Here is a 26,542-nt window from a genome sequence, read left to right as displayed (position 1 = left end):
CCCCTTCCTCCATATTCACACTATCAAAATACACAGATTAACTCCCCCAGCCATGCTGTCTTTTGTTTTTGTTTTTTGTTTTCCATCTCAGAACTATTTCTCATTTTCTTTTAACAAATGTTCTAGAATTCCACATTAGAAAGCTCTAGGGAGCAAAAATCTTTAAAAAGCTGAGAATTAAAAAAAAGAAAAAGCCTTGAATATTTAAATGCTATTTTTCCCCCGTGAAAACTCTGCTTTTACCTTTAGAACCAGATAATAGTTATAAATTAACCCTTACCTTATCATCTGTTGCTAGGTTATAACTTCTCCATGATTCAAAGATAGACAGGGTTTTGAGCTAGAGTGCTAGGCTGGATTTTAAACAATACCTACATTGGTTCCTAACTAAGCTAATTTCTCATTTGGCAGGCACCATTTTTCCAATCAAATCACTACAATCAAAGCTAATTTTTAGTTTTCTTTGATGCTGTGGTCTCTTATCTGTATAATAATCAGAAGCTCTATTGAAAAACAAAAGCAGCCAAACACACAAGAGCAGGCAACACAGAAGTCTTCAGAAGAGTACTCCGAAACATCTATTTCTGGATCCCACTTTATCCCTTCTGCCCTATTTTCAAAAGTTAAATAAGCTCTCATGTTCAGTTTATAGCAGGGAAAGGCCTAGCTATATTGGTAGAAGAACCTTAAGCTCTGTTCAACTTTAAGGATAAGAATTAGCCAATATCAAAGCAAAAAGAAGGAGGAAGGGAGGGAGGAGAAAAGACATCTCAGTACCCAAAACCTTTCCATTTTTGGAGCTGGAAAACCTGGGACAGATACAATAGTGAGAGGGGAGGGGAGGTAGGAAGGGAAATAGAGATCCTGTTTTTGAGTAATACTGGAAAGAATAGCCGTGTTAGCTTTATGTACATTTTATAAAATATTCTTGCCTTTTCGGCTTTGAAACTTAACATGGAGACAAGGACTGGCCACCAACATATTATACTGGGTTCTCTGACTTGTCTTTGTAAGCTAGTTCTCGTGCTTTGTTATTTAAAGCTGTACTGATTTTAAGAGGAGTTGGGTCTTTATTTCACATTCATGAATTCTGAATTCAGGTTAGTGAGCTATTAGAAAATGCAAGAGGCTATTTCAGCCTAACTCTTGTTGGAGAAATGCTTTGGAGGGATCATCATGGATATAGTGACTAAATATCCTGGGCTTCCAGGGCAGTCCCAGCTGAAAAACCTGTTCCAGTGAGAGTACCTGTGGTCTCGTTTTTAGTTCCGCGCAGCCATGTCCACAAAGGGTTCAAGTCTTGATTCTGCAAGTCTTAGTGCCCGGGTCGGTGTTCAGCTTATTTGGAGACCTGTGCTTACGGTGGCAATCCTGGTAAAGAACCCACCTGCCAATGTAGGAGACGTAAGAGATAAGGGTTCAGTCCTTGGCTCAGAAAGATCCCCTGGAAGAGGGCATGGCAACCCACTCCAGTACTCTTACCTGGAGGATTCCATGGACAGAGGAGCCTGGTGGGCTAAAGTCCATAGGGTGACTTAACAGATACACACACACACCCCACCCCACCCCCACCCTTGGAGAGCCATCTCCCACCGCAGAAACCTGCGTGAGTTTGACTCAATCCAGAGTCACAATTTAGACACTGACCCCAAGTGGCACTTTTGCAGAGTAGATTATGCGTGGATCTGCCAAGGGCATGTGGGGTTCCAAGGAAGGAAGGCTATTCGAGGGACTCGTTTATAGTGGAATCAAAACAAATGATGGCAGGGGGTTTCTCAAACTGTTTTCTTAGCTGCACTACCACTTTGCTAAATGATTTTGTTTTGGGTTGGCCCCAGAGTTCATTCAGGTTTTCCCATAAGCTGTTATGGAAGAAACAACGAACTTTGGGGCCAACTCAATATATGGAACCTTAGCATATGAAATGAGTCACAGCTGAGCCAGGCAGCTAGAAACCGCACCTGGGGCCTCCCCATCCCACCGGGCAGGCCTGGGGACTCTGAAACTCAGCAGCATAGACCAGAGGCAGTGCCAACACCCAGGCATCCATCTCAGCCTGTTTCCCACTCAGCCAGGCTGGGGGCCAGCTTTGCTTGTGGAAATTCTCTCGAGAGGACCTTTGGCTCTTGGTTCCCATGCGTTTCTGGGTGTCAGGGGCAGTCCTCCCCCAGGATTTGTGAGTGTACCTTTCTGACTATGGGTCTGTTCTGTTGGGTGGGTTCTCCAAACCCAGCTCTGAACTGTGTGGTTTGCCATGGTGTAGCTTCTGGTGCTTGGCTCCTTCTCTGGGCTCCCAGGTGTGGCTGGACAGCGGTTGGTGTAGGATGGTGGCAGTTCTCTAACCTGAGCCGGATGTCTCCTGATTATGTTTTGTTTTGTTCACTAGATGATGACTCAGATCTATACTCTCCTCGATATTCCTTTTCTGAAGACAGTAAGTGGCTTAGAATTTCTTGGTTGTGGGGGTGGAAGGGAGGGTGGTGGACGAGGGAAGGATCTTCCTGTTTTCATCCATTTTAAAAGTCTTTTGCACCCACTTTTTCATTCTCCAGCCAAATCTCCCCTTTCTGTGCCTCGCTCAAAAAGTGAGATGAGCTGCATTGATGGTGAGAAGGTAGTTAAGAGGTCGGCCACACTTCCCCTCCCGACCCGCTCTTCCTCGCTAAAATCAAGCCCAGAGAGGTAAGTGTTCTCATAAGCTCCATGATTTTAGGCTCTAATACACAATCTCTTTCTCTAAGTCAGGCAGCGTTGGAGCCAGGCGTCAAGCAGACCTGAGTTCGAATCCCTGCTCTATCACTTATTAGCAGTGATTTATTTTTTTGACTCTCAATGTTCTCATCTGTAAAATGGGGAAACATTTTACATTCCTCTGGATACTGCAAGGATAAAACAAGATAATGCATGTAACATATCCTGTAGTCCTGGCTCATCAGATGGGCTTAAATAACGTTGACAATAATTATCATCACTCTTTCCCTCTTCACAAGAGGAATATTGAACTATAAGATTTGTCGTGTGTTTTAATACTCTCTATGCATACTGATGGGGCCCATAGCAGAGAATATAATTTTAAAATGAAGCTACACTTTTTAGTATCTCTTTATTTCAACACATTATCAAAACATAAGGCTTGACTGTTGAAATGATATTTGTCATTTGTTAATGCCCACACTAAATGACCCAATTGTCTTTTACTGAGTCTTATTTATGCCCTTGGGCGGAGAAGGCAATGGCACCCCACTCCAGTACTCTTGCCTGGAATATCCCATGGATGGAGGACCCTGGCGGGCTGCAGTCCATGGGGTCCTTAAGAGTCGGACACGACTGAGCGACTTCACTTTCACTTTTCACTTTCATACACTGGAGAAGGAAATGGCAACCCACTCCAGTGTTCTTGCCTGGAGAATCCCAGGGACGGAGGAGCCTGGTGGGCTGCCATCTATGGGGTCGCACAGAGTCGGACAGGACTGATGCGACTTAGCAGCAGCAGCAGCATACCCTTGGGAACAGCCTCCAGGGTATCTGGACCAGTGTCCCAGGCATCTCCCAGCTCCATTTTCTAACACTTCTCAACCCAAAATAGGTTCTGGCTAAACAAAATTATTTTCCCTTTAAATATACACTGTTTCATACCTCCAAACTTCTTCCATCTTCATGACAAATGAATGGCTGTTTTTGAAATCCCACGTATATGTACGTGACATCTGCCTCAGAGTTTGATAACTAATCTGAAAGGAAGGCTGGGTGTACCTGCAAATCCTTACAAGTGCATTCATTAAGCATCTACTGGGTGCATTCTGTGTGCGATTGAACAAGATGCTATGAGGCACATTGCGCACATGATCATTGTCCCTGCCTTCAAGAAGTTTGTAGCCTTGCAGGAAAAACTGATTATAATCACAGTGCAAAACGCAATTATGTGCCTACATGAAAATTTTGCAAGTAATTTCCAAGGCTTCATGTATCCTCTGAAATCCCCCACTGGATCAGGTTAAGTACCTGTGCCAAAGGCTGCAGTTTGGGTGATTACCAGGGTAGGGTGTGGAATAGGGAAGAAGAACATGGTTATAAAAACAAGTAACGTTTCAAACTTCCATGGCAGCTCAGTGGTGAAGACTCCATGCTTCCAGTGCAGAGGTCGCACGTTCAATCCCTGATCGGAGAACTAAGATCCCACATGCCACACGGTGCCCCCGAAAACAAACAAAACCAAACCAAAGTGTTTATAGAGTGGTTACTGTGGGCCTGGTCTCTTGCAAAGTGATTTACATGCTGAGACATACGGTCTCATTAATCCTTGCAACAACCGCACTTAGCAGCTGAGTAAACTGAGTTCAGCAGAGGCTGAGTGCTTGGCCCAGAAGAGCCAGCTAGCAAGGGCTGTAGTAGGGTTGGAGCCACAGCTGCCTGGCTCCGGGTTCTGCATTCTCTCTCACTGCACCAGCCTGAGTGGGAAGTACAGGCATGTCTGGGAGGTGATAAGCCCCTGAGAGCAGAGCAAGGTGAAGGATTTTTTCCAGAGCACACTTTGCAGCTACAGCTGCTGCTTTTCTTCCCTTTCTTGTCCCCCTGCTTCCCGGTGCCTGGTTGCGAGTACAGGACACCTCAAGCCTTTTGTGAAGCAAACACAGGGATCTAACTGGTTATTTGAAGAAGGAAAGCAGCACAACTGAACACTTTGCGCAGAGTCCCATTTTGTGCCTCGGATATAAAAATTCCTTGATTAAACTACAGTCGGCCAAAGTCGTCAGAACAGTTGGATGCCAATTTTCATGAGAATAGCTCTAATAGGATTTTCTTTCTACAGGACTGACTGGGAGCCCCCAGATAAGAAAGTGGATACAAGAAAATACCGCGCAGAGCCCAGAAGCATTTACGAGTATCAGCCGGGCAAGTCCTCTGTTCTGACCAACGAAAAGATGGTAATGTGCATATTAAAGTGCTTTTGTCTCGCCCTGCCCGAGTTCTTTAATCCGGATGCATTGTGCGCTTGGATTACATTCTGTCTCCATTGAGATAGACTTGCTTTGTTTAGAAGACAGTGGCAATATGAAGTATTTTTACTCTTTTCATTTGGCAGGTGTTCACAAAATAAGTGCTGAGAGTCTGCATTGAAAGAATCCTCTCATTGTGGCTTTGTTGCTCTTTTTGTGCGTGATTTTCACTAATTTTAAGTCTGCTAGTGTAAAGGTTGATTTTGCTGCTTTTTAAAAAAAACATCTAACCATTCGTTTATCAGGCTTATTACTAACCGGACTAAAATTGTAGTTTTAGAGGTGACTCTTACTTGAACATGCATACATTTTGTTGAAGTTACAAGTACATCATTAAAAACCAGATAATTAATATGATGATGTTACTTGGGGGGAAAAAAAGCCCCAGGCTGTTAGACTATGGCTTTTAGGTCTTCCTTTTCTGACAAGTTGAATAGAGAGGACACATTGCATGTTCCATCTGATTTGTGGTTTCCTACACAAGTTCACATCTCCAAGCAGTTATCAGTAGGGAGAATGGCCTGTATGGGCAAAGGAGACCACCCTGTAAAGACAAGGGAGAATTTTTACAGACTGATGAGTTTCATATCTGCCCGTCACACTTCCTTTTATTCACCCTTCATTAGAACAAGCTGGTTTCAGAATTCTGATCATGGTTAAAGGGACCTCCAAGGCTCCATAAACCCTGCAGCCCTCCGGCCTTTCTAGCAGGAGGGAATTGTCATGCTGGGAATTGATTCTCATTAAAATGCGGTTACCACACTGAGTCCAGAATAAGAAGGCCCCTGAAATGTGGGTTCAAATTCTTCTCCCTCCGCCTCTTTTGCTCTACATGTTTTTAAGGAATAATTGATTTGACTTTTACTAAAATACAAAGGTGACATCTTTAAAAGCACAAAGGGGTAAGTAATTTTAGTTAGGAAAAAAGGTTCAACAGTTCACCAAAATGCTTCAGAGTTGTCATTCTCCAGCATTTACTGTGCACCAAAGTTATTTTAAGCAAAAAGTTCTGAGAGGAGTGGAGAATTTTGCCTCTGTCTCCTCCCTTCGCTGCAGGTTCTCTCTCTGTGAGAAGGTAATAAACACGGAAGGTAACCTTCCACACAGGTCTTCCTAGAAAGAAAGTGATGTCCTTTGAATATGTTCCTGATACTTGGATAACAAGCAAGGGACATACATCACATATCCGTACACTTCCGTGCTTCCAGACTCTGTAGGCCCCTGTGTGCTTTTGTTTTGGCGATATTATTATTAATTTCTCCTTTGTTTCCTCTTCCCTTCCTTGGTTCCTAGTAATTTGACCACTACTCAAAACTAGGGGGGAAGAAAACCCCAAATCCATAATTTTGTGCTCATTGATACCACAGCAGTCACAGTATCCTCCATCTCATAGTCCTTGGGAGCATTTATATTGTTTTCACAAACCCTGAGAAGTAGTTCCCTCTGCCCACGGGCCCCACTTTGGAGAGCTGTGATGACCGTATGCGTGGATGGTCAAGCACCCTCTGGCTGTTCCCACACAGGAAGCCCCTCCGGCTGTACCAGGGCCTGGGCCAACCAGTTAGGACATAATACCCAAGGCCGGCCGCAGAGGAACATTGCTGTCCAGCTGTTTCTTCCCAAAGAGTAGTTTTTCATTTTAGAGAGAATCTTCATCTTTTCATAGTCTGTTCTTCACAGAGGTGGCATCATTCCTTCATCTTTGAATTTTTCTTTCTGCTGTTTTTGCCACGTGAACAGGAAAGTTGGAATGGGAGTTTCAGTGTGAGTCCCGCCTCTTGGTTTCAGTGTTTGGTTTGCCAGAATTTGAGGGGCCCCTTCTTCCCCAACCACCACCACCACATTCACACACATGAGCACACACACACGTTTTTGTGGTGGTTAGCTGTGAATAAGTGTACCAACTAGAGACACATAGAGGATCTAAATTTTCTCCCAGAAAGGCACATCTTTTTCTTATGGGGGAGAATCCCTATTTCCCCCCAGTGTTTTTCCAGCTGGAGGTGCTTGTGTCTGCTTAAGCCTGGCAATTTGAACTGGGACCTCACAGGCACATCTGTCCTGTTCGCACAGTGGGCTGAAGCGTAGACTCTGAAGATTGCCTTAGCATTCATCTTGTCCCTGCAGCAAACCCACAGAATCCCAGACAAACACTGTGCTACCTTCAGAAGATTCGCAGGAGATTCGCAGCCATGGTGACCTGTTCAGCTATTTGACAAACTCATATGAAGTTCTTTGTTACTGTTTGGCCTCCCTCTTATTGTCGTATGAGCCCATTTTCTTCTGGTCTTGGAGTTGGAGAGCTACTGGTTGGCCCCTGCTTTGTGAGAAATAGGTGTTTTTCAGGCTGTGGTCCTTTTACATACTTCCCTCCCAAGTCCCTTACAGAACTGAATTCAATTCAATTCAGTAAATATGTACAGTTGACCCTTGAACAACACAGGTTTGAATTGCACAGGCTTAAGCAGACACAAGCACCTCCAGCTGGAAAAATTGCACAGTCAACCTAATTGTGGATTCTTTTCAGTAGTAAATGTTATAGCCCTGCACAACTGCAGTTGGTTGAGTTTGTGGATGTGGAGGAAGCCTGGATACTAAAGGCCAGTAAATTATACTGTAAATTATACTTGGATTTTCAACTGCATGCATCCCTGAGGCCCAGGTTGTTCAAGCGTCCGCTTGTAGAATTAACATTTATGTCCCAAGCCCTGGGTTAGATGTTGGGGTTCCTGCTCCCATAGGGATAACGTGAGAAGGACAAATATAAAAATCACTATTATAAACACAATATTTATTTGGAAGTGTAAAACATGGGGATTTACCCAACTTAGTTTCTTCCCAGTTCAGAGTCACCTTGGGCTCCTTCCTGACTTTTCAAGTCTGTCCCTCGCCCTTATGTTAGCTTGGTATCATCTGCAAACTCAGCAGCCCCACCCCCTTCTCCTGGGGAGGATGAGAAAGGTAAGCAGCACTGGACTAGGAATTGGAAGGTTTCTGAGTTCCAAGTTCAAATTCGGACACTGCCTTATGTCTGGGGGCATCACTTAACTTTTCTGAACAACCACAGTGTTTTCACCTGTAAAATGGAATTATTATCTGGCCTGCCAACCTCACTGGAGCATTGAGTGAGAGGGTCACATGTGATAATGTGGGTAAAAAAGATCTGTGAGTATAACAAAGTGCCATGTAAATGAACACGCCACATTCAAATTCTTTAATTACAGTCTGAAGCTAGTCTCCAGCTCCCATCCAAGCAGCAGAACTATTCTTCTGAGCGATCAGGCATTTTCCTCCTGAGTCCCCTGCCTTTTCTGAGCATTTTGCCAAGCTGGGAAAAGATAGCTCCCTGTCGCAGAGACCTCAGCCTGGCTTTGTGAAATCTGCTCTGCCTGCCAGAACAGATAGCCTGCTGTCCATCCAGAAGTTCAGCCCAGTTCAGTTCAGTCGCTCAGTCGTGCCCGACTCTTTGCGACCCCATGAATCGCAGCACGCCAGGCCTCCCTGTCCATCACCATCTCCCGGAGTTCACTCAGACTCACGTCCATCGAGTCCGTGATGCCATCCAGCCATCTCATCCTGGGTCGTCCCCTTCTCCTCCTGCCCCCAATCCCTCCCAGCATCAGAGTCTTTTCCAATGAGTCAACTTTTCGCATGAGGTGTCCAAAGTACTGGAGCTTCAGCTTTAGCATCATTCCTTCCAAAGAAATCCCAGGGTTGGTCTCCTTCAGAATGGACTGGTTGGATCTCCTTGCAGTCCAAGGGACCCTCAAGAGTCTTCTCCAACACCACAGTTCAAACGCATCAATTCTTCGGCGCTCAGCCTTCTTTACAGTCCAACTCTCACATCCATACATGACCACAGGAAAAACCATAGCCTTGACTAGACGTCGGCAAAGTAATGTCTCTGCTTTTGAATATACTATCTAGGTTGGTCATGACTTTTCTTCCAAGGAGTAAGCGTCTTTTAATTTCATGGCTGCAGTCACCATCTGCAGTGATTTTGGAGCCTCCAAAAATAAAGTCTGACACTGTTTCTACTGTTTCCCCATCTATTTCCCATGAAGTGATGGGACCATCCAGAAGGACAGTCACCTATTTGTCCATTCTGTGCTTGGACCTAGAAAGGAGTTTGCAGTGCAGAATCAAGTGCTGCGTGGTATTTATTACCTCTTTAGCTTTCTCGCTGGGCAGCTCCAAGGGCTAAGGTTGGCTGCTCTGGGTGCAAGCTGGTTGACATGCCTCCTGATTCAATTCTCAACCCATCATTAACCTTGGTAATAAAACAATCTGTGAACAACCTTTGACAATAAAATGGGTTGATTCTTTCAGAACTGAGTACCAGGACATTCAGGCAGTTTTCTGAAAAAGTTGGTACATTTTATTTTTTTTAAATAGAAAAAGAAAACAAAACCAAATTATTCCCAGGGAGCAGTTCATAAGTAGTCTTTTAAAGTAATAAACATGAAATAGGTTTCACGAAGCCCCATCATACAAGGACCTAGGCTGTCCCCATGTCTAACCTGACCCTCCTAAATGGTGGTGTCCTTGTCAGTATTGCACCTCATTTCGCTGAATAAATATAGATTCCAGTATTTTACAGAATTACAGAATCCACTGAGATGGAACACACATTCTCCAGATTTTAAGCTCCTCTGCCCCTAAAGACAGTTGGAGGAAGGTTTAGTCTGGATGCAAGAGGACAGAATGTTTCAATACACATTTTCCTTTGATTTCAACTAACTACTATTCAGTTAACTTCAGTTAAAGAAAAGTTATCTATCAGATCTTCCTCGGTTTAAAGCAAAAGTAGAAATAATAGTAAAGATCTTTATTAGGGATCTTAGAGACTGGTGAAGGTTGCTAAGAAAGTTTACAGCCATTTCAACAAGCTGCAAAAGCCCCGTTACCTGAATGTTAAGAAAAATGTGTCCAGAGGAACTGCTTTGTGAAGGAGTCACTTGGAGATGTGTCCACAGGACGTGCGATTTCCTTTCTATGTGTTGTGGCCCCGAGGGCATGTTTCTTACGATGTTTTCAATCTCAATGGGAAATGTATATTTTCTATTTCATATTGTCAGGATATCACCATTTCTCTCTTCTGTGACTATTAAGCTTTTTTGAAACATATACACATAAGAATTAAGCCTTGAGCCTCTAACACTTTCATCTGATGTGATCATATCTCCAGTTTATTAAAGGGAAACTGATTTGCTTTCCAGGCACTCATTTTCCAACTAATTATTTCCAGAAACATATGCTCTTCCACAGAGCAAGGTACCAGAACTTTATAAATATTTGACGAAACATGAAATCCCAAGGAATCAAATTATCAGTCTGTGAATTACCTCTTAGAGCTGTATAAGATGAGAAAGCTAACTTATTTTTGTAACATAACCCAGAAGTTTCTCCCCCGTGTTGTACTGTTATCTGTCTTGTTCAGCTTTTTCCTTTTTTTTCCCCCCCCAGTTCTTTAACATTTATCTCTTAAAGCACAAGGTATATCTGTCTGTGTTCATCCCCCATGGATGCTTGTTTAAAATGTTTTTTCACTTGTGTCTTCTGTTTTTACTTCCATCATCGTTCACTTTACTCTGTGTGGGACTGGTTTCTCACCTACTCATGTGCCATTAAAGATGCAGTATTAACAAATTGGCTTTTATAAAAGTGTCAGTATTTGCTGTTGATTTTTGAAAACCTGAAGACAGCCTTGCAAATAAGCACTAAAACCGTACTAGCCCATAAAAAGTGTTTGCTCTACTCATCTGGCGTAGATGGCTAAATGTTTGGTGTGTTCACCAGGTTATTTGCTTGTAACTCTTAGCTCTTTGGAAAGAGGAAAGAGGGGCTCTCTTTTCTCCCACCACTCTGACAATTAAGGAAAACTGTCATGCCCGTGTTCAGATGTGTTGAGAGGGCAGCCGTGGGGTACAGTGCTCTCCATATGCGTCCCTCTGCCTGGGGACGAGTGAACAGTTCCTTCACTGCTGCCTACCTCAGTGTGCCTGTTTTCATAAACACATCCTTTCCTGCCCGTTTCAGCTCCTGATTTTGCTCATGTCTGTTAAAAAAAAAAAAAAAGATGATTGCTGCTGTTGAATGCAGGTGCTATATATTTCTGGAAACCACTGCATCTCTACTGGCCGGTTCCTATGTAATCTCTGCATAATGTTATCCTTCTCTTTCTTCCATTTCCCTGTCACCAACCCCTATAGAGTCGGGATATAAGCCCAGAAGAGATAGATTTAAAGAATGAACCTTGGTATAAATTCTTTTCGGAATTGGAGTTTGGGAAACCGGTAAGTTTAATAGCTTCAGTGGTTATAGACACCTTTTTAAATAATGCTGTTGATGCATTGTTGCTGCCAAAGAACCAGATCTGTTTGTAAAGAGTTCAGGAAGTGGGAAAGAGTTTTGTTGGCTGTCAGTGGTGGGATTGTCTGTTCTCACTACAACCTGTGAGCTTTCCACTGCTTTACTTCACCAAGAAGGGACAGTGAGCTCTGGGAAGTGTTTCTTGCTAGAAGATTTCAGGGAGACACGGCTAAATCATTGCTTGTCTTAGGACCTCTCACCACTAGCAACAAATGTCACACACCTTGTAGGCTGCATTATTTCAGGCTTCGGTTCAGTCCCTTGAACAAAGGCTTCACAGTGTGCTGAAGACAAGCAGGAAAAAGCGTATACACTGAGAAAGGCCAGCAGTGTCCCTGTTTTAAATAGAAATTTTAGAAACATACATGTAACAGAAGGGACAAAGCAAAAGGAAGAGGGCCTTTCTGTGCACAGGTGGTCTGAGAATGCTCCCCTGTTACAGGCAACTTTTAAGGAATGATCTCTATGAGGTAGGGATACTATTTCCCAAAATTATACATGTGAGTTAGGAATTCTAGCAAACTTAGTATTCAGCCCAATAGCCTACAAATTCCCTGTGATGGATCTGAGTTGGCTTTGGTACAAATTGATTTTTGGCACTTCAAGGAGGATTTTCTTGGCCTTGCACCCAAAGGAGTATCAAACAGAAGGGAGAACTGAGCTCATTTTTCCACTGGACATGACTGGAAACTGACTTTAAAATTTCGGTTACTGTAAAGTCTCAATTATTACAGCTGCAGAAAGAATTTACAGGTAGAGAGATTAAGTGTATAAAAATAAAACATTTTATTAGATGTTTGTATGAGACTTTAAGCATTGAATCTGGCATTTGAATCACATGATTTAGAATAATGTGGGTTTTTTTTTTTAAGTCGATAGCAATAACTTTATAGTTCAAGAAAATGTTAAATTTCATAGTATACTTTTCATGAAGATGAAGACAGAGGAATTTAGCTGGTGCTCTGAAGTTGCTCATTTGATTTAGCCATGATGAGCTTTGTTGGAATGTTCAGGCATTTTCAGAGTGAGGAGCACCTGACTTGTAAACACTCCATTTGTAGGAACAGGCAGCCCTACTTTGTCTTCTCTGTCACCTACTATCAGCCAGGCAGCCTTGGAAGAACAGTGCCACCTAGTGGTCAGAAGCGAGGGACGCATCCAACCCGAAGCGTGCCCAGTCTCCTCCCCTCCCCAAAGCTTTGGTGCACACCTCACTTCTCCGCTCTCCGTTTTTTCTCTGCTGTCCACCATTAACACACCAGTGAAGTCGACCTCTCACAGTCTTTTCCACGTGCAGAACTTCAGCAATATCCTAATCTTTTTCTTAAAACCTGCTCAGTTGTCTCACAATAGAAAAAACCTTTGGAAATGTGTTCCCCCCACCCCAAAAGACGATGATTAGTACATGCAATAATAATGCCATACTTTCATCAGAGAAATAAAGTGATATTAGCTTTATTATTTTTTTTTTCAAAAATCCAATTTATTATCCAGGATTAGCTATAACTAACAACTTTTCATAAACTCCAGTTATAGGTATTTTTTTCCCTGAGGGAAACCAGAATTTTAAGTCTTCGGTGAGGCTATAATTAAACAGTATATTTTAAGTCAAAGAAGAGGAATCATCACACATGTACAACACCTAGTAGCAGCGGAAGCCAAGACTAATTTATATTACAAAGTAAAAAATGCCAAATATTAAGAGAAAGTCATAGCATTAAATTGTTGATAATAAGGAGCCTGTACCATTGATTTTTTAAACCCTGTTGAGAATCTATAATTTCTAGCCATCTCCTCATTTGCCAGATAACTAGTTTTACTGAAACATTAACTTTTAGGGAAAGTTATGAAGCCGGAATCTGTCATTGTAATTAATACTCTTTCTGTTAGCAATTGACAGCATTTCAGTCACAGTGTGCCTAGATAGGCTCTGTGAATAGCTCAGTGAATTAATTGTCTCTATGGGAAATGGTAGTCTGAACACCACACAGCCAATCCAGACAAATGTTGAGAAAACAGTCCATCTGTATTCTGGGACCTTCCTGTAATTTGTGTTCCTACCCTGTTGTCCCAACTGACTTTTAATTATTTAAAGACTTAGAGATACTTTTCTCCAAAATGCCATTTTCTCTGAAGCCAGAATGTTCCTTACATAGACCTTAGATTTCTTAAATGGGACTACTACTTCTTGTGTAAGTCTTTTAAAGTCATAAAAGATGATACTTTTGAAGACTTGCCAGAAGAGCTTAATCAGTGCCCATATCCTGAGGAATATCATTGAGATGAACAGGTCCTTATGGTGTGAGGCAAAAGGGTGAGCTTGTTACCTGGTTGAACCAGATTGATGACTGGATAGTACTCCCAGGGCTTGGGAGGAAGGTGTGATGGGGAGAATTTGTTTTCTTCTCTTCACGTCTCCTACCCCAACCAACTCTGAGCCATTAAGAGACAGAAATAAGAGGGGTATAAACCATGGAAGTTGTTTTGGAGGGTTTTTCAGTTATTTGGGAGCAGAATGAAATTAAAACTCCAGTCAAATCGTGTGGATCATCGTTTCTCCTTTTTATTCCACGTGAACCTAGGACCCACTTCCCAGCAGTAAAGCCAGCCAGAACTGTAGATGTTTACCCTGCGCTCCTTTTTTCCTCAGCCCCTTCACTTAAAGCCACCCTGATTTAGTGAGCTGAAGCTTCAGTAAACCCTGACTATAATACCTTTTAGGTCTAACAAATTGTAGAGTATCAGCTGATTTAGACTTCAGGGACCATTCGGGGAAGATGATTTAAAACTAATTTTATTTGTAAGCACTGTTTAATATTTTGCAGGAAGTAAATGAGTAGGGCTACCATCAGTGACTTGAGAAAGTCTCCATCCCCAATAAGATTCAAGTGTATTAAGTGCTTAAAGATGAGTGATAATTGTCAGTGGCACTTACTCTCTAAATTGCAGAATATAAGCATACCGAGATCACGTTACTGACCTGCTGATGTTAGTGGTGAAAGCGCCTTGGAATCAGGTTACTTTTCGTCTATAAATTCATTACAAATGGCCTGGGTGTCAGCCTTTTCTTCTTCCTCCCTCCCCCCTAAAATTTCGACAAAATTGATGTGATTTCTGTAAGTAAGCTCAAGGTGAAATTTAAAACTAATTTGAATGCTGCCACAGAGTTGTTTATGATGAAATTTGTGCAGAATGATAGGAGTTACTAATGAACTCGTGTCCTCAGAGGTCATTGTGTAAGAAATTTCAAGTCTAAACAGGCAGAACGAAAAGGTGTACAGAGTGGGAAAGAGATTGCAGGTTTAGAAGTACCTTGTAACTTCCAGATGTCCTCTGGATCCTTCTTGGGGCTTCCCTGGTGGCTCAGCTGGTAAAGAATCCACCTGCAATGCAGGAGACCCCGGTTCGATTCCTGGGTCAGGAAGATTCCCTGAAGAAGGGATAGGCTACCCACTCTAATATTCTTGGGCTTCCCTGGTGGCTCAGATGGTAAAGAATCCACCTGCAATGCGGGAGACCTGGGTTCAATCCCTGGGTTGGGAAGATCCCCTGGAGGAGTGCTTGGCTACCCACTCCAGTATTCTTGCCTGGAGAATTCTGCTGGACAGAGGAGCCTGGTGGGCTTCAGTCCTTGGAGTCGCAGAGTCGAACATGACTAAGCAACTAAGTGTCCACACTGGATCCCCCTTAAAACAATTCTCCTGGCAGATTGTTACTTTGGGAATACAGCTCATTCTAAGGAGAGTGAAAGGAGAAAACGAAAATAACCTTACAGTTCACTGTTTAAATTCAAAGTAGAAATTCTTTCTTCTAAGAGAGATGGAAGGTCTGATTCTACCGTCAGCAATGTTATCAAGTCTTGTTAAACTGTCAGAGATTTAAAAAATTATCTAATGAAATTGTCTAGTTATACAGCACAACATTTAACATCCGTTTTATGCATGGATTTCCTTGCCACAAATCACAGAAAGCACATTTAGCACCATTTACCGACCCTTGGTTAGATCTCCAAATTCACACATTTGTGAAGACATGATAAAGTTTACAGCGGGAAAGACTACCTCCAAAGTGTAGGCTCACAGTGTCAGTCTTAGTTGCAAAAGAACAATGTGGAATTGAAATGTTTCTGTTTTCATTCAAATTGGTGTTAATGCTTTTTCTTTGTTCTTTTAAAAGTTTTCATTATTTCGTATCCAACAGTGATTTCCCTGAGACCTAGATGTAGAAACAAACCTCCCACTTCACGTTTCCGGCTCCCAAGAGCTCCGTGGGGTCCCCAGGCAGCCTCAGGAGGCAGAGTGCCTGCTCCTTCTGTTTTTACACTTTTCTGTGTTGAGACAGTTCTCCTAGTGTTGCCCCTCTTTGTTTGAGCCGGTCTCCATGTTTGTCTTTATGTCTTTATGCTCATTTCTTCATTTCCTCCTCTGCTTCCCGTCAGCCTCCCAAAAAGATATGGGATTATACTCCTGGAGACTGCTCTATCCTTCCTAGAGAGGATAGAAAGGTAATTCCGCTGTGCTCCTCCTGCGGGCTGTGTGTATGCTCTGGCCTGACTAGTGTGAGTGTGTTGTGGGGTGTTCTTCTTTTAATAAATCTCCTCCTCCCCCCCCCCCGTTTTTTTTTTTTTTTTGGAAAAAAAAACTTGATTATAACTTTTTGTTTTTGGCTTGGGATAAAACAGTTTAACAAAGTCTCTAAGACTTATACTAATATGTAGAGGTTTTAAAAGCAATTACTTATTCTACTGACATATAGTATGTGTCATAGTCACCATACTCTGAAAAGAGAAAAATAGGTGTTTCCTCAAAGGTAGGTTTTTGTGGAATGTGTAGTTCCTCTCTTTAGCAAGTAGAGTAGCGTTTGGAGCTCTGATTGCCACAGGATTTACATTCTCGCTGCCTAATGCTGCATTCTCGGTTTTCCTGCCTTTAACTCCTTTCTAGTAAGCTCTTGTATTTCATTTGTGCCCATCTTTGCCTTATTAATGTATGACACTAAACAAACTCATTTTTCTAATGTAATCTTCCATGCTGTCTGCCTTTCCTCCTAACTAAAACGCTCTTTCCCATCTTTTCTTTCTTGAACCAGACTAATCTAGAAACTGATCTCAACCTCTGCCAAACAGAATTAGAGGCAGATTTAGAAAAAATGGAGACGCTTAATAAAGCACCCAGTACAAACCTGTCACAGGTATTTCTGAGTTTTTCTCATGTCCTCGGTTCCCTTTGCTCTCTTCTTTGTTCTGTGGTTTTTCATGTAGTCGGGGTGATGAATGGTTATGCTGGTTATTTTTAAGCTGCATGGCTCTCTGAGTCCTGGTTTAGATCTCCCTTACCCCCAACTTAATTTTTGCTTGGATTTTTTTTTTTTTTTGAGCTTGGCATTTTCCTTACAGGGGATTTTTCAGAGAGAGAGAGAGATATATATATATATATATATATGCAGCCTGGCTGGTGATTTAACTGCTCCCCTGCTCTTACCATCCTCTTTCTTTGCTTTCAAGGGGTCACCCTTACAGCTCCCCTCTGCCTTCTTGGGTGTATACCTTCTCTGAATTTTCAGGGAGCCTTTTGTGGGCAACTTCCGTATATTTTTTTGCAGCCCTGCGAGAAAGAAACCTCAGAGATCGTTTTGAAAAACAGAGCCGCTGTGAATCGAGTGCCTCTTATGTGGACGGCACCGTCAGAGTAGTAGTATTTGTAATTTGCAAGGTCAGAAAGTTCTTAATGAAAAAATGTACTCCGGAGGCCAGACAGCCTGGCCACATGCATTTGAAACTCAGCTTGCATTGATATTTTTACAGGGAGCTATGTCCCAGTGTGGTTTATTAAAAGATGTGTCAGAGAGAAAAGAGAGTCCAAGATAAATGGGCTCCCAAGGGAAAGAAAAATACCAAATGTTTGGAGAACGGCTCCCCATGGCTGCCTGACAAAACAAAGGAGACTCTTACCAGGAAAGGGTATCTTTACAGAAAATAAAAAAGGAATGCGAACACTGCTGAAGAAGCTGGGACATCCACAGACTATGGCAAGAGACATGGAAAATGCTTGTGAACCACGTTATTCTTAAACAGAACTGAGACAAGGAGGGTCAGGCCACCAGTATAGGTTACTTGGGTGTGAAGTCACGCAGAGCCAGAGACTGAAACCGGTGATTATGTCTACAGCCAAGGGGACCAGGATAAGAGGGGGGAGGGACTGTGAGCAAATGCAGAGGAGTTAGCTTTGGGGAGTCCAGAGTCCCCAGAGGAAGAGTTAGCCTGCAGGGACCAGGGGTTAGGCCCAGGGGAACGCAGAAGATGAGCAGCAGTGCTTGCAACCGGGCAGATAGGTGACCGAGCTGGGGGTGCGGCACGGTAGGGGGCTGAGTCTCCACCCAGGGCAAGGACTGGCAGCAGCTGTCGCTCTTGTGGGAATAGAGGTCTGAGCTGGTTCTGAAGAACTGTGGCTGTAGGTAAGTCCTGAAGCGAGTCAAGAGGCAGGACGGGAGCCCCAGCCAGGCAAAGTAGCCTAGGGAGAGTGGTTCTGCAACGGGTGCCAGGATGGACAGCAGGCAAAGGTTACTGAGCTCATGGCAGCCTCCCTTGGGTAGAGATGGCGTCTGGTACCCACAGCTCTGCCTGTGGCTAGGTGGGCCTGAAGAGGTTGCATGGATGGGCCATCTTGACACTGATTCAGTTATGTGTTACCCACGGCCCTTAGCTAAGGCACGTGAGACGTGCTGAGAGAGGTTCTTAGTCAGCACAAGAGTGGATGCAGTGCCTTCAAGAGCATGGCAGCTAGCCACACTCATAAATAAAAGAGCTCCAGTAGTACTTAGCAGTACCTGGTAAGGGCTGAATGAGCACTGTGGGCTCTAAAGGCTCAGGAGAGGGGAAATCTTCCAGAAAATCAAGGGAGACTTAGGAGCTGGGCCCGATCTTAAGGAATGGATGGAATTTAGGTACCTGGTGAAAGTAGGGGCCATCCATTGGAGGCATGGTAGAAGGCGCAAAATAAACATATTTAATATAGATTCAGGAATAAAGTAGATGAATTCAGCTATAATAGAACATTTTGGGTGATAATAGTGGGAGGCAGGTTTGGGAAAAGAGGGTTGACCCTGGGTTATAGAGGCTCAGAAAATATGGTTAAGAGGATGATTGATTTTGCCTTCCAGCCAATGATGTAATTCAGGAAGTGTTTTAGGAAGCTTAGTGTCCTCACTCTCAAGAGGCTGAATTGAAGGGAAAACCTCCAGTTGGAAGTTGAGAGGACAAGGAGACTGCTACAGTGATCTGGGCATGCAGGGGCGAGAGCCTCTACTCCACTGGCACCAGCGTGAAGCAAGGGGGAGGGTGGATATGAGAGAGAACTCACAGAGGAAATTGCAGTGAGAACTTTTTAAAAATAATTATTTAGCCAATGCCTTATTTTAATTTTTTTTTTAAACTTCCTTTATTTCTCTTTCTTTTTTTTTTTTTATTAATGGGGGCACACAGCATGTGGAATCTTAGTCCCCAGATCAGGGATTGAACCCTTGCCCCCTGCTTTGGAAGCACAGAGTCTGCGCAGTCTGAACCACTGGACCACCAGGGAAGTCCCACAGTGAGACATTTTAACTAATTGGTGTAAAGAACAAAGAACTGAGGGTAGGGATAGGAGACACAGGTGTAGGGCTTGGGGAAGGAAGCAGGAGGGATGGGGATGTCAGTATGTCACATAAGAAAGATGGGAAGAAGGTCAGTGCAGAAGGAAGATGAAGGAGGTAGTTTCAGGTGTTTCTGAGGTGTTGGCTGTGGATCATGTGGGGGCTATCCAGGCAACAGTTGGAAATGGGTGAGAGGCAGGGGCGCTGAAAGTCAGTCAGAGTCACCCGAAGAGAAATGCTGGTCGAAGGCCTGGGAGCGGAGCAAGGATTGCAGGGAGGGAGAGGGTGGGGGACCAGTAGCCCCCTGTGCGGATCTTGTCTGACACAGAACAGAGGAGGAGAGCAAAACAGAGCAAGAAGGAAAAGTGAAAGGTGGGGCGAATGTGAGAGCTAACTGAGGGGTCCCCCCAGAATAGACTCTGAGGGAGGGTCAGTGCATCTGATAACAAAGCAGGCTTCTAAACACTTTAGAGGTTGCTGGGAAAGTAGCTGATGGGAGCTAGAGTTATGCGGTAAAGAATCAGGGGAGCCCTCAGAGGTATAGCGCTGGCTGACAACCTGTGATGGGGGAAGGCAGGAAGCGGGTGTTTCCAGAGGACTCAGTGGGGTTGTGCCGAAGCTCTTCCACGATGGAAATCCAGCATGGGCGGGCGCTGAGGGAGGCTCCAGGAGAGGATGGGCTTGAGAGGCCAGTGTGGGCATCAGGGCTGGACGTGGAGGGGAGAGCAGTGGTTTCCCAGGAGCACTGGGGGTAAGGGCTGGAGGACAGCCGGCGTGAGCCCCCAGAGAAGGCTGCCTCCTGTCCCACCATCTCTGCCTCCTTTCCCAGGGTCTTCCTTCTCCTCCTCCTGCTGTTTTCTTTCTCTCCTTTCCCCAAGTGCCTCTTCTCTTCCAGAGAGCTTGTTCTCCTTGAAGTGGTCATTAGCAGACATCGGAGCATCTTTCAAAGTGAAGCTGTACATTGACTTATTCAACTACCATGTTATTTTTAAAAGCAAATATATCACACCCTTTGCCTTTCCTTCTCCAAGATGATAGACACCCTAAACTCTGTAATTATGCTGCTTTTTATCTGCATAGAGCTCTTGGTTTTCTCCCTTTTGCATAGTGGCCTGTCAATTGATAACACGCTCTCCTCCTTGGTGACACAGGCATTAAGAGGTTTTGTGAAACTACATTGCTCCCCATTTCCAGGGGTAAATGAATGATCTAGAAGTATGGTCTTTTAAAATGCTTTTCTTTTTGTATGTTATGTACCTGATGAAGTGTTGGGTGACACTCTCTGGTTGTGGCATTTGGGTGCATGACGAAGCCTGGTGGGCTTGGCAAGGGGTCCGAGGGCTGGGGATAAGCTGGCGCAAGGTGCTGTCCATATCACTAATGCATGTTGCGAAGTGGTGGGCCATCCACCCAGTGGGCCTGCGACTGGAGATACACATGAGGAGTGGGCATCTCCTGACCCATGCAGAGAGCCTTGGGTGCAGCCCTGGGAGGCAAAAGCCCAGAAATCCTCCTCCCAGAGAAAGAACACCACCATCCACCTGCACTGAGCCCTTTCCAGCTCAGTTTGGCTCCCTGCCTCCCGGAGGGCTTCACCTAAACTAGGACAAGAAAGGGACTTCTCTGTTTTCCCCTTGGCTTGAAATAACTGAGTCAAAGTAATTTTTTTTTTTTTTTAAATGTTTACAGAGCTCAGCAGTCAGCCCGACTCCAGAAATTTCTTCAGAGCCTCCTGGATAGTAAGTTATCGTTTACATGGCTTGATGTATGAAATGTCCAAAATGGGGAAGGCTTGTGTTTCATTTGTTTCAGTCTAGTGGCTTCGAATGATGTACAGTTTGGTGATAAGTAGCAATTATAGTCTTAAAATTTTTTTTTTCTCTTCTTTTTCAAAATTAATGTTGTGATGATTCATCTTACCTCTGATAAGCCTTTCCCTGTGTTGGCTTCTTTACCTTTGGTTGTAAGCGTGTTTGTCTGAATTGAGAAGCTGATTCCTGGGGGGGGGGGGGGGGGGGGGGAGGGGGCGGAAGGGTGTGTGACTAAGGTGCATCTGGTACAAAGGTGAATGGGATGAGGGGGTGAAGTCTTCAGGCTGGACCTGTCACAAGGAAAGATGGGGCCAACTTGTCTCATTCGCAGAGATCCGGGTTTATTCCCCTATACCAGTTCTTGGAATTCTGCCTGGGGGGGTGAATGCACACCCCATGCGCTTCCACGTAGGGTAACTACAGCCTCTCCTCCCCTCCCCCAAGCCAGCCTACATCCTCTCCAAGGTTTCTTGTCTCCACACTTTGCTATGCAGCTGTCAACCCAGCTGGAAATGTTTCATTGTTGCCCCACCCCCTTACAAACGTGTTGGTACCTCTTATTGGCGCTTCCTTCTGTGCCTGTATACCTGACTGGTGCTCTTGTATTTTTGTGACTACAATAAACTTTGAACCCCAGGAGGGTAAGGACTCCATACCCGAAAAGTAGACTTGGGGACTGTTCTGGTAGAAGCAGCTTCTCGTCACCATGAGATTATAATCCGTATCTCACTCTGAAATATGACGGAGAGGAAAGGCCCACTATTATTCCCTGTTCCATTTGGGTTGGGTAACTCTGCACAGAGCAAAGTTGAGCTGTGCAGATAGAAGTCTGACTTGGTGTGAATGCTGAGTTTATGGATTTGGGGGTCAAATATTACAGTCACTTGGGCATATCCAGTCTATCATATCTGGCCAGGGAAGACATTTTGCAAGAGTAGTTTCATTTGAAAGCCAATCATCTGGGATTAGGGTGTGTTGGTGAGTGTTTCAGGTGGCTGGCTGAGTGAATTTCTAATGGATCTAAGGCTTTATGCCGGGTATTCTGATAGAAGCATAACATATAGCCCCCTAATAGTTTCAGGGGCAAAACATGCCAAAATAAATAAATAAATAAAAAGGCAACTGTGGCAACTGAATAAAATAGACTGTAGAGGTTAAACGTATTCAGAAGGCAGCTCCCACAGGCTGTCAGTGTTAAGAACACAGATCTTGAATGAAGAGGTCTTGAATGAAAGAATTTGAATGGTTGTTTGCGCACTTAACTGTGTGCCAAGTCTTGTGCTTAGCATTGTATTATACTTTACCTCATTTAGTCCTCAGCATTCTAGGATCAGTTGTTATTTTTATTCTGCATTTTATCGGTGAGGAGACAGGCACGTGAAGGTACTGTGTGCCTGGCTTCCAGAGCTGTGCGTGGCAGAGCCACCGCCAGAGTAGGAGCAATGACATGCTAGCCCAGGGAACTGCTGAGGTCTACTGGTGCCATCTATAAACTCTCATCTGCACCAATATTGATTCAAAATTGGGTGTTAAATTAACCAAAGAAAGGCATGCTAGAGTTTCCTGTTTTGAGTAACTAAAAAAAGAAAGAAAAAACAAGGAACCATTTGTGTAATAGTATGTGAGCAGGATTGAGGCATAAGGAATGTTTTTTTGGCTGTGCCCTATGGCATGCGGGATCTTAGTTCCCCAACCAGGGATCAAACCCACAACCCCTGCAGTGGAAGCACAGAGTCTTAACCACTGGACCACCAGGGAAGTTTCCATGCAGACTTTTAAAATATATATAATTTTTAAAATTTATTTATTGGCTGTGCTGGGTCTGTTACTACACAGACTTTTCTCCAGTTGCGGCCAGCAGGGGCTGCTCTCCAGCTGTGGCTTGCAGGCTTCTCAGTGCGGTACACTCTCTTGTTGCAGAGGCCAGCAGGGGCTGCTCTCCAGCTCTGGCTTGCAGGCTTCTCACTGCGGTACACTCTCTTGTTGCAGAGGCCAGGCTCTAAGCACATGGTCTAGCAGCTGTAGTTCCTAGGCTGTAGAGCATAGGCTCAATAGTTGTGGCACACCTCAGCGTGTGGGATCCTCTTGGACCAGGGATTGAACCTGTGTCTCTTGCATTGGTGGGTGGATTCTTTACCGCTGAGCTACCAGGGAATCCCCTCCGTGCAGGCTTTTTAAAAGAGCAAGTTGCTGTCAGACACTCTGAGTACTTGTGTACATAAAGCTGTTTGATGTGTTACTTTATCAAGTGCTCTGTTCTTGTGCTTCCCTGGTGACTCAGCTGGTAAAGAATCTGCCTGCAATACAGGAGACCTGGGTTCCATCCCTGGGTTGGGAAGATCCCCTGGAGAGGGCAAAGGCTACCCACCCCAGTATTCTGGCCTAGTGAATTCCATGGCCTACATGGGGTTGCAAAGAGTTGGACACGACTGAGCCACTTTCACTTTCTGTCTGTATCATGGAAATGGGTCTCTGGAGACCTCTGTTTTTCAGTCATAGCCCAGTTCTCATCTTGACAGAAATAGATGAGCTTTTCCCTCCTGCTATTCTTCCTTGTGGGGACTTTTCAGTAATTCAGGCTTGATTCTCTCCCAGTTTGTTCAAATGAGTAAGGTTTTTCGGTGTTTGCAGTTGGGGGTGAATCAGCCTGAGTGCAGGGCCTGACATGTAGGAAAATGTACAGTAAGCGTTTGCTGAATAAATGAATGCACCTATAAATCTCAGTTAATTAGAATCCAGCTTGCTTAGCACTGAGGCAGGCAGCTTGTGAATGCGAATCACATGTGAAAGAAATGTCAAGACTTGACTTAACCTAAGCACCAGAGAAAGACAAGTCACCGAATGGCCCAGAATCAAAAATTCTGTGGTCAGTCTGTAAGAAGTGATGGTGTTGTCTTAAATCCACTTTCACATCTTGAGCAGACTGCAGTTTAGAATTTTATCAGCATGATTCCTTATCACAATGTGAGAAGACCCTGGGAAGAGAGAGAAGGAAATTCACCCATGGTCCCAATGTCCTAATACAGCTGTCAGTCTTTCATCTCAAAAAGTATCTTTGTGACCATAGTGTATATCCCATTTTGAATTTTATTTCCCTGGAGTTGTCAGATCTGTAAGTCAACAGTGTAGACTACTCATTATTTTGGAGAAGGCAATGGCACCCCTCTCCAGCACTCTTGCCTAGAAAATCCCATAGATGGAGGAGCTTGGTGGGCTGCAGTCCATGGGGTTGCTAAGAGTCAGACACAACTGAGCAACTTCACTTTCACTTTTCACTTTCATGCATTGGAGAAGGAAATGGCAACCCACTCCAGTATTCTTGCCTGGAGAATCCCAGGGACGGGGGAGCCTGGTGGGCTGCCGTCTATGGGGTCGCACAGAGTCGGACACGACTGAAGCGACTTAGCAGCAGCAGCACTCATTATTTTCATCATGACTTAGCATTTTGGCACGAATATGTTTTTTTTGTCTAGCCGAAGAGCTTTATTTTATTTGGCCAGTAGGTGGCACTCAAGGACAAGCTGCTGTTTCCTCAATAGTGATGGTCTACTAGAGAAATCACTTTTCCCCCTTAATCTGATTTTAGATCAAAACACAAATCATTAGGGTAGATTTACATGAGTGATTAGAAACTCCCCTGGGCGTTAAGAATGTCATAAATCTGTGTGCATGTTGGCATTTAACTCCATTGAATCATTTATTCCACCAATGTGTATTTATTGAACAACAGTGCTAGACACTCGACATGCAAAGATTCATAAGATAAACTGCCTGGCCTCAAGGAAAAGTGTCATTGGAAAATTACATGATCGTACATGACAATCAGAATGCAGTGTGGTAAATTCAGAGATGGAACCAAGGAAGTGTTTGAGGGGGAAATCAAAGAAAGGTTTTATCGTGCAGCAGCAAATAAAACGTGAATGATAGGGACTTCCCTGGTGGTTCAATGGCTAAAACTTGATGCTCCTGATGCAGGAGATCTGGCATCGATCCCTGGTCAGGGAACTGGATCCCACACGCACAACTGAGTTTACCTGTGGCAACTAAGATCCTACATGCTGTAACTAAGGCCCAGCACAGCCAAATAGATAAAAGTTTTAAAAATATTGTAAAAAAGTGAATGACAGTAGCATTATATTATAAATACAAAAAAATTTTTTTCATGCAGTACTCTAAGATTGTCTGAAAGTCGAGTCTGACTCTTTGTGATCCCATGGACTGCATAGTCCATATAATTCTCCAGGCCAGAATCTTGGAGTGGGTAGTCTTTCCCTTCTCCAGGAGATCTTACCAACCCAGGGATCAAGCCCAGGTCTCCTGCACTGCAAGCAGATTTTTTACTAGCTGAGCTAAAAGGGAGGCCCCTAAGATAGTCTAGATTCCCCAAAGTCTAAAGACAGTTATTTTTTTTTTTTCTTTTTTCCCCTGAAAACACTAAATGTTTTTGAACACTGACTCCATGAGGCAGGAAATCTTTGTTTTGTCCTCTGTTTACTTTCGACCTAGGAGAATGATTGACTTTTAGTAGGGGCTCAGTAAATATTTGTAGAGTGAGTAAAATGAGCAGTGGAATGACAAATTGAGATCTTCTCTAGAAATATCATTGGCAGTGATTTGCAGAGATGACTGGAGGGAGTGAGGACTGGAGACTTGGGCAGTGGCAGTGTACTTCCTGCAGAGGTGTAGTGGAGCAGTTGTGGGCAGTCCCAGGGGGGAAGAGAGCAGGATTCATGTGACTGTGTCCAGGACAGGGAATAAGCAGGGCTTGGGATTGCTTAGGTCTGGGGAGGGAAAAGGAGGATGATTCTACTGGCTTTCTGGCTTGGGTGAAGGAAGATGGAGGGACAGAGCTAGGTTTGGTTTGGAACAGACTGGGTTCAAGATGTCTGAGGATCATGCGGTAGGGGATGTGTAGAAGATAGCTGAATGTGTCTGGAGCTCAAAAGAAATGTCTGTATAGATAACGGATCTGAAGGTGGATTTTGTGGACAGTCTCATTACACCTACTAGTTTTGCAGATGAAAGAAACTGAGGCTGAGAGAAACAGATTGTTTCCAAGTTTTTAAAGATAGCAGGTTTGCCTCAGCTGATCACTTTCCTCATGGGAGCCAGGCTGGACTCGCAGCCTGCCAGGACCCAACCTGCCTCCTCCAGAGCACGCCTGGTGGCACGTTTGGAAACAGTTGGCCCTGAGATGATTGCTCTGTTCTCTCACTTTATCCTTCGAGTGAGTGTTTTTGTTGAATCCCTCTTGAGGCTCAGCAGTCAGCTCTGCATCTTAGCCAGGGGGTGAGTTTCCCATGCTGTCTCCTCCTGGCTTGTTCTTTCTGAACCAAAAGTGGCTCAACTCAGACTACCAAGGGCTAAGCTTCTTTTTTTTTGGTCTTGTCATATACCATGAAAGATCTTAGTTCCCTGACCAAGGATCGAACCCCAGGCCTCAGCAGTGAAGTCACCAAGTCTTAACCACTGGATACCAGAAGATTCCTCTGAGCTTCTGAATTTGACTTTTTTGTTGAGTAATCTGTGGGTGCTAGTCCTGACTGGCCCTTTCTTGATCAGTCTGACTGGTTTCCCCATCCTCTCTGATCTGTTGGAACACAGCAAGATCCAACAACTCTGTGACCGTCCACAAATACATTTACCCCTCTGGTCCTCGGTTTTCCCTTGGAGAAAGTGGGTCAGATGATATGCCCTTCCAACGTTAGGAGATCTAATAGAAATTATATATTT

At 44.1% G+C, this 26,542-nt stretch overlaps 1 protein-coding gene across 50 annotated transcripts in view; it reads left to right on the top strand.

Moving 5' to 3' along the window:
• SORBS1 (sorbin and SH3 domain containing 1) overlaps positions 1-26,542 on the top strand; it is a 233,151-nt gene that overhangs the window by 168,824 nt on the left and 37,785 nt on the right. For 28 of the 50 annotated variants that reach the window (XM_069568110.1, XM_069568102.1, XM_069568093.1 and 25 more), the window contains 7 exons: positions 2,387-2,434; positions 2,553-2,682; positions 4,811-4,925; positions 11,210-11,293; positions 15,808-15,873; positions 16,458-16,559; positions 20,688-20,737. In XM_069568110.1, coding sequence (XP_069424211.1) covers positions 2,387-2,434; positions 2,553-2,682; positions 4,811-4,925; positions 11,210-11,293; positions 15,808-15,873; positions 16,458-16,559; positions 20,688-20,737 — 595 coding nt within the window. The remainder of the gene's footprint in view (positions 1-2,386; positions 2,435-2,552; positions 2,683-4,810; positions 4,926-11,209; positions 11,294-15,807; positions 15,874-16,457; positions 16,560-20,687; positions 20,738-26,542) is intronic. The other 22 variants (XM_069568141.1, XM_069568135.1, XM_069568140.1 and 19 more) reach the window with 2 other exon arrangements.

This window comes from Ovis canadensis, chromosome 22 (assembly GCF_042477335.2).
Source record: "Ovis canadensis isolate MfBH-ARS-UI-01 breed Bighorn chromosome 22, ARS-UI_OviCan_v2, whole genome shotgun sequence".
Lineage (NCBI taxonomy): Eukaryota > Metazoa > Chordata > Mammalia > Artiodactyla > Bovidae > Ovis > Ovis canadensis.
This window is presented reverse-complemented; position numbering and strand designations above follow the sequence as displayed.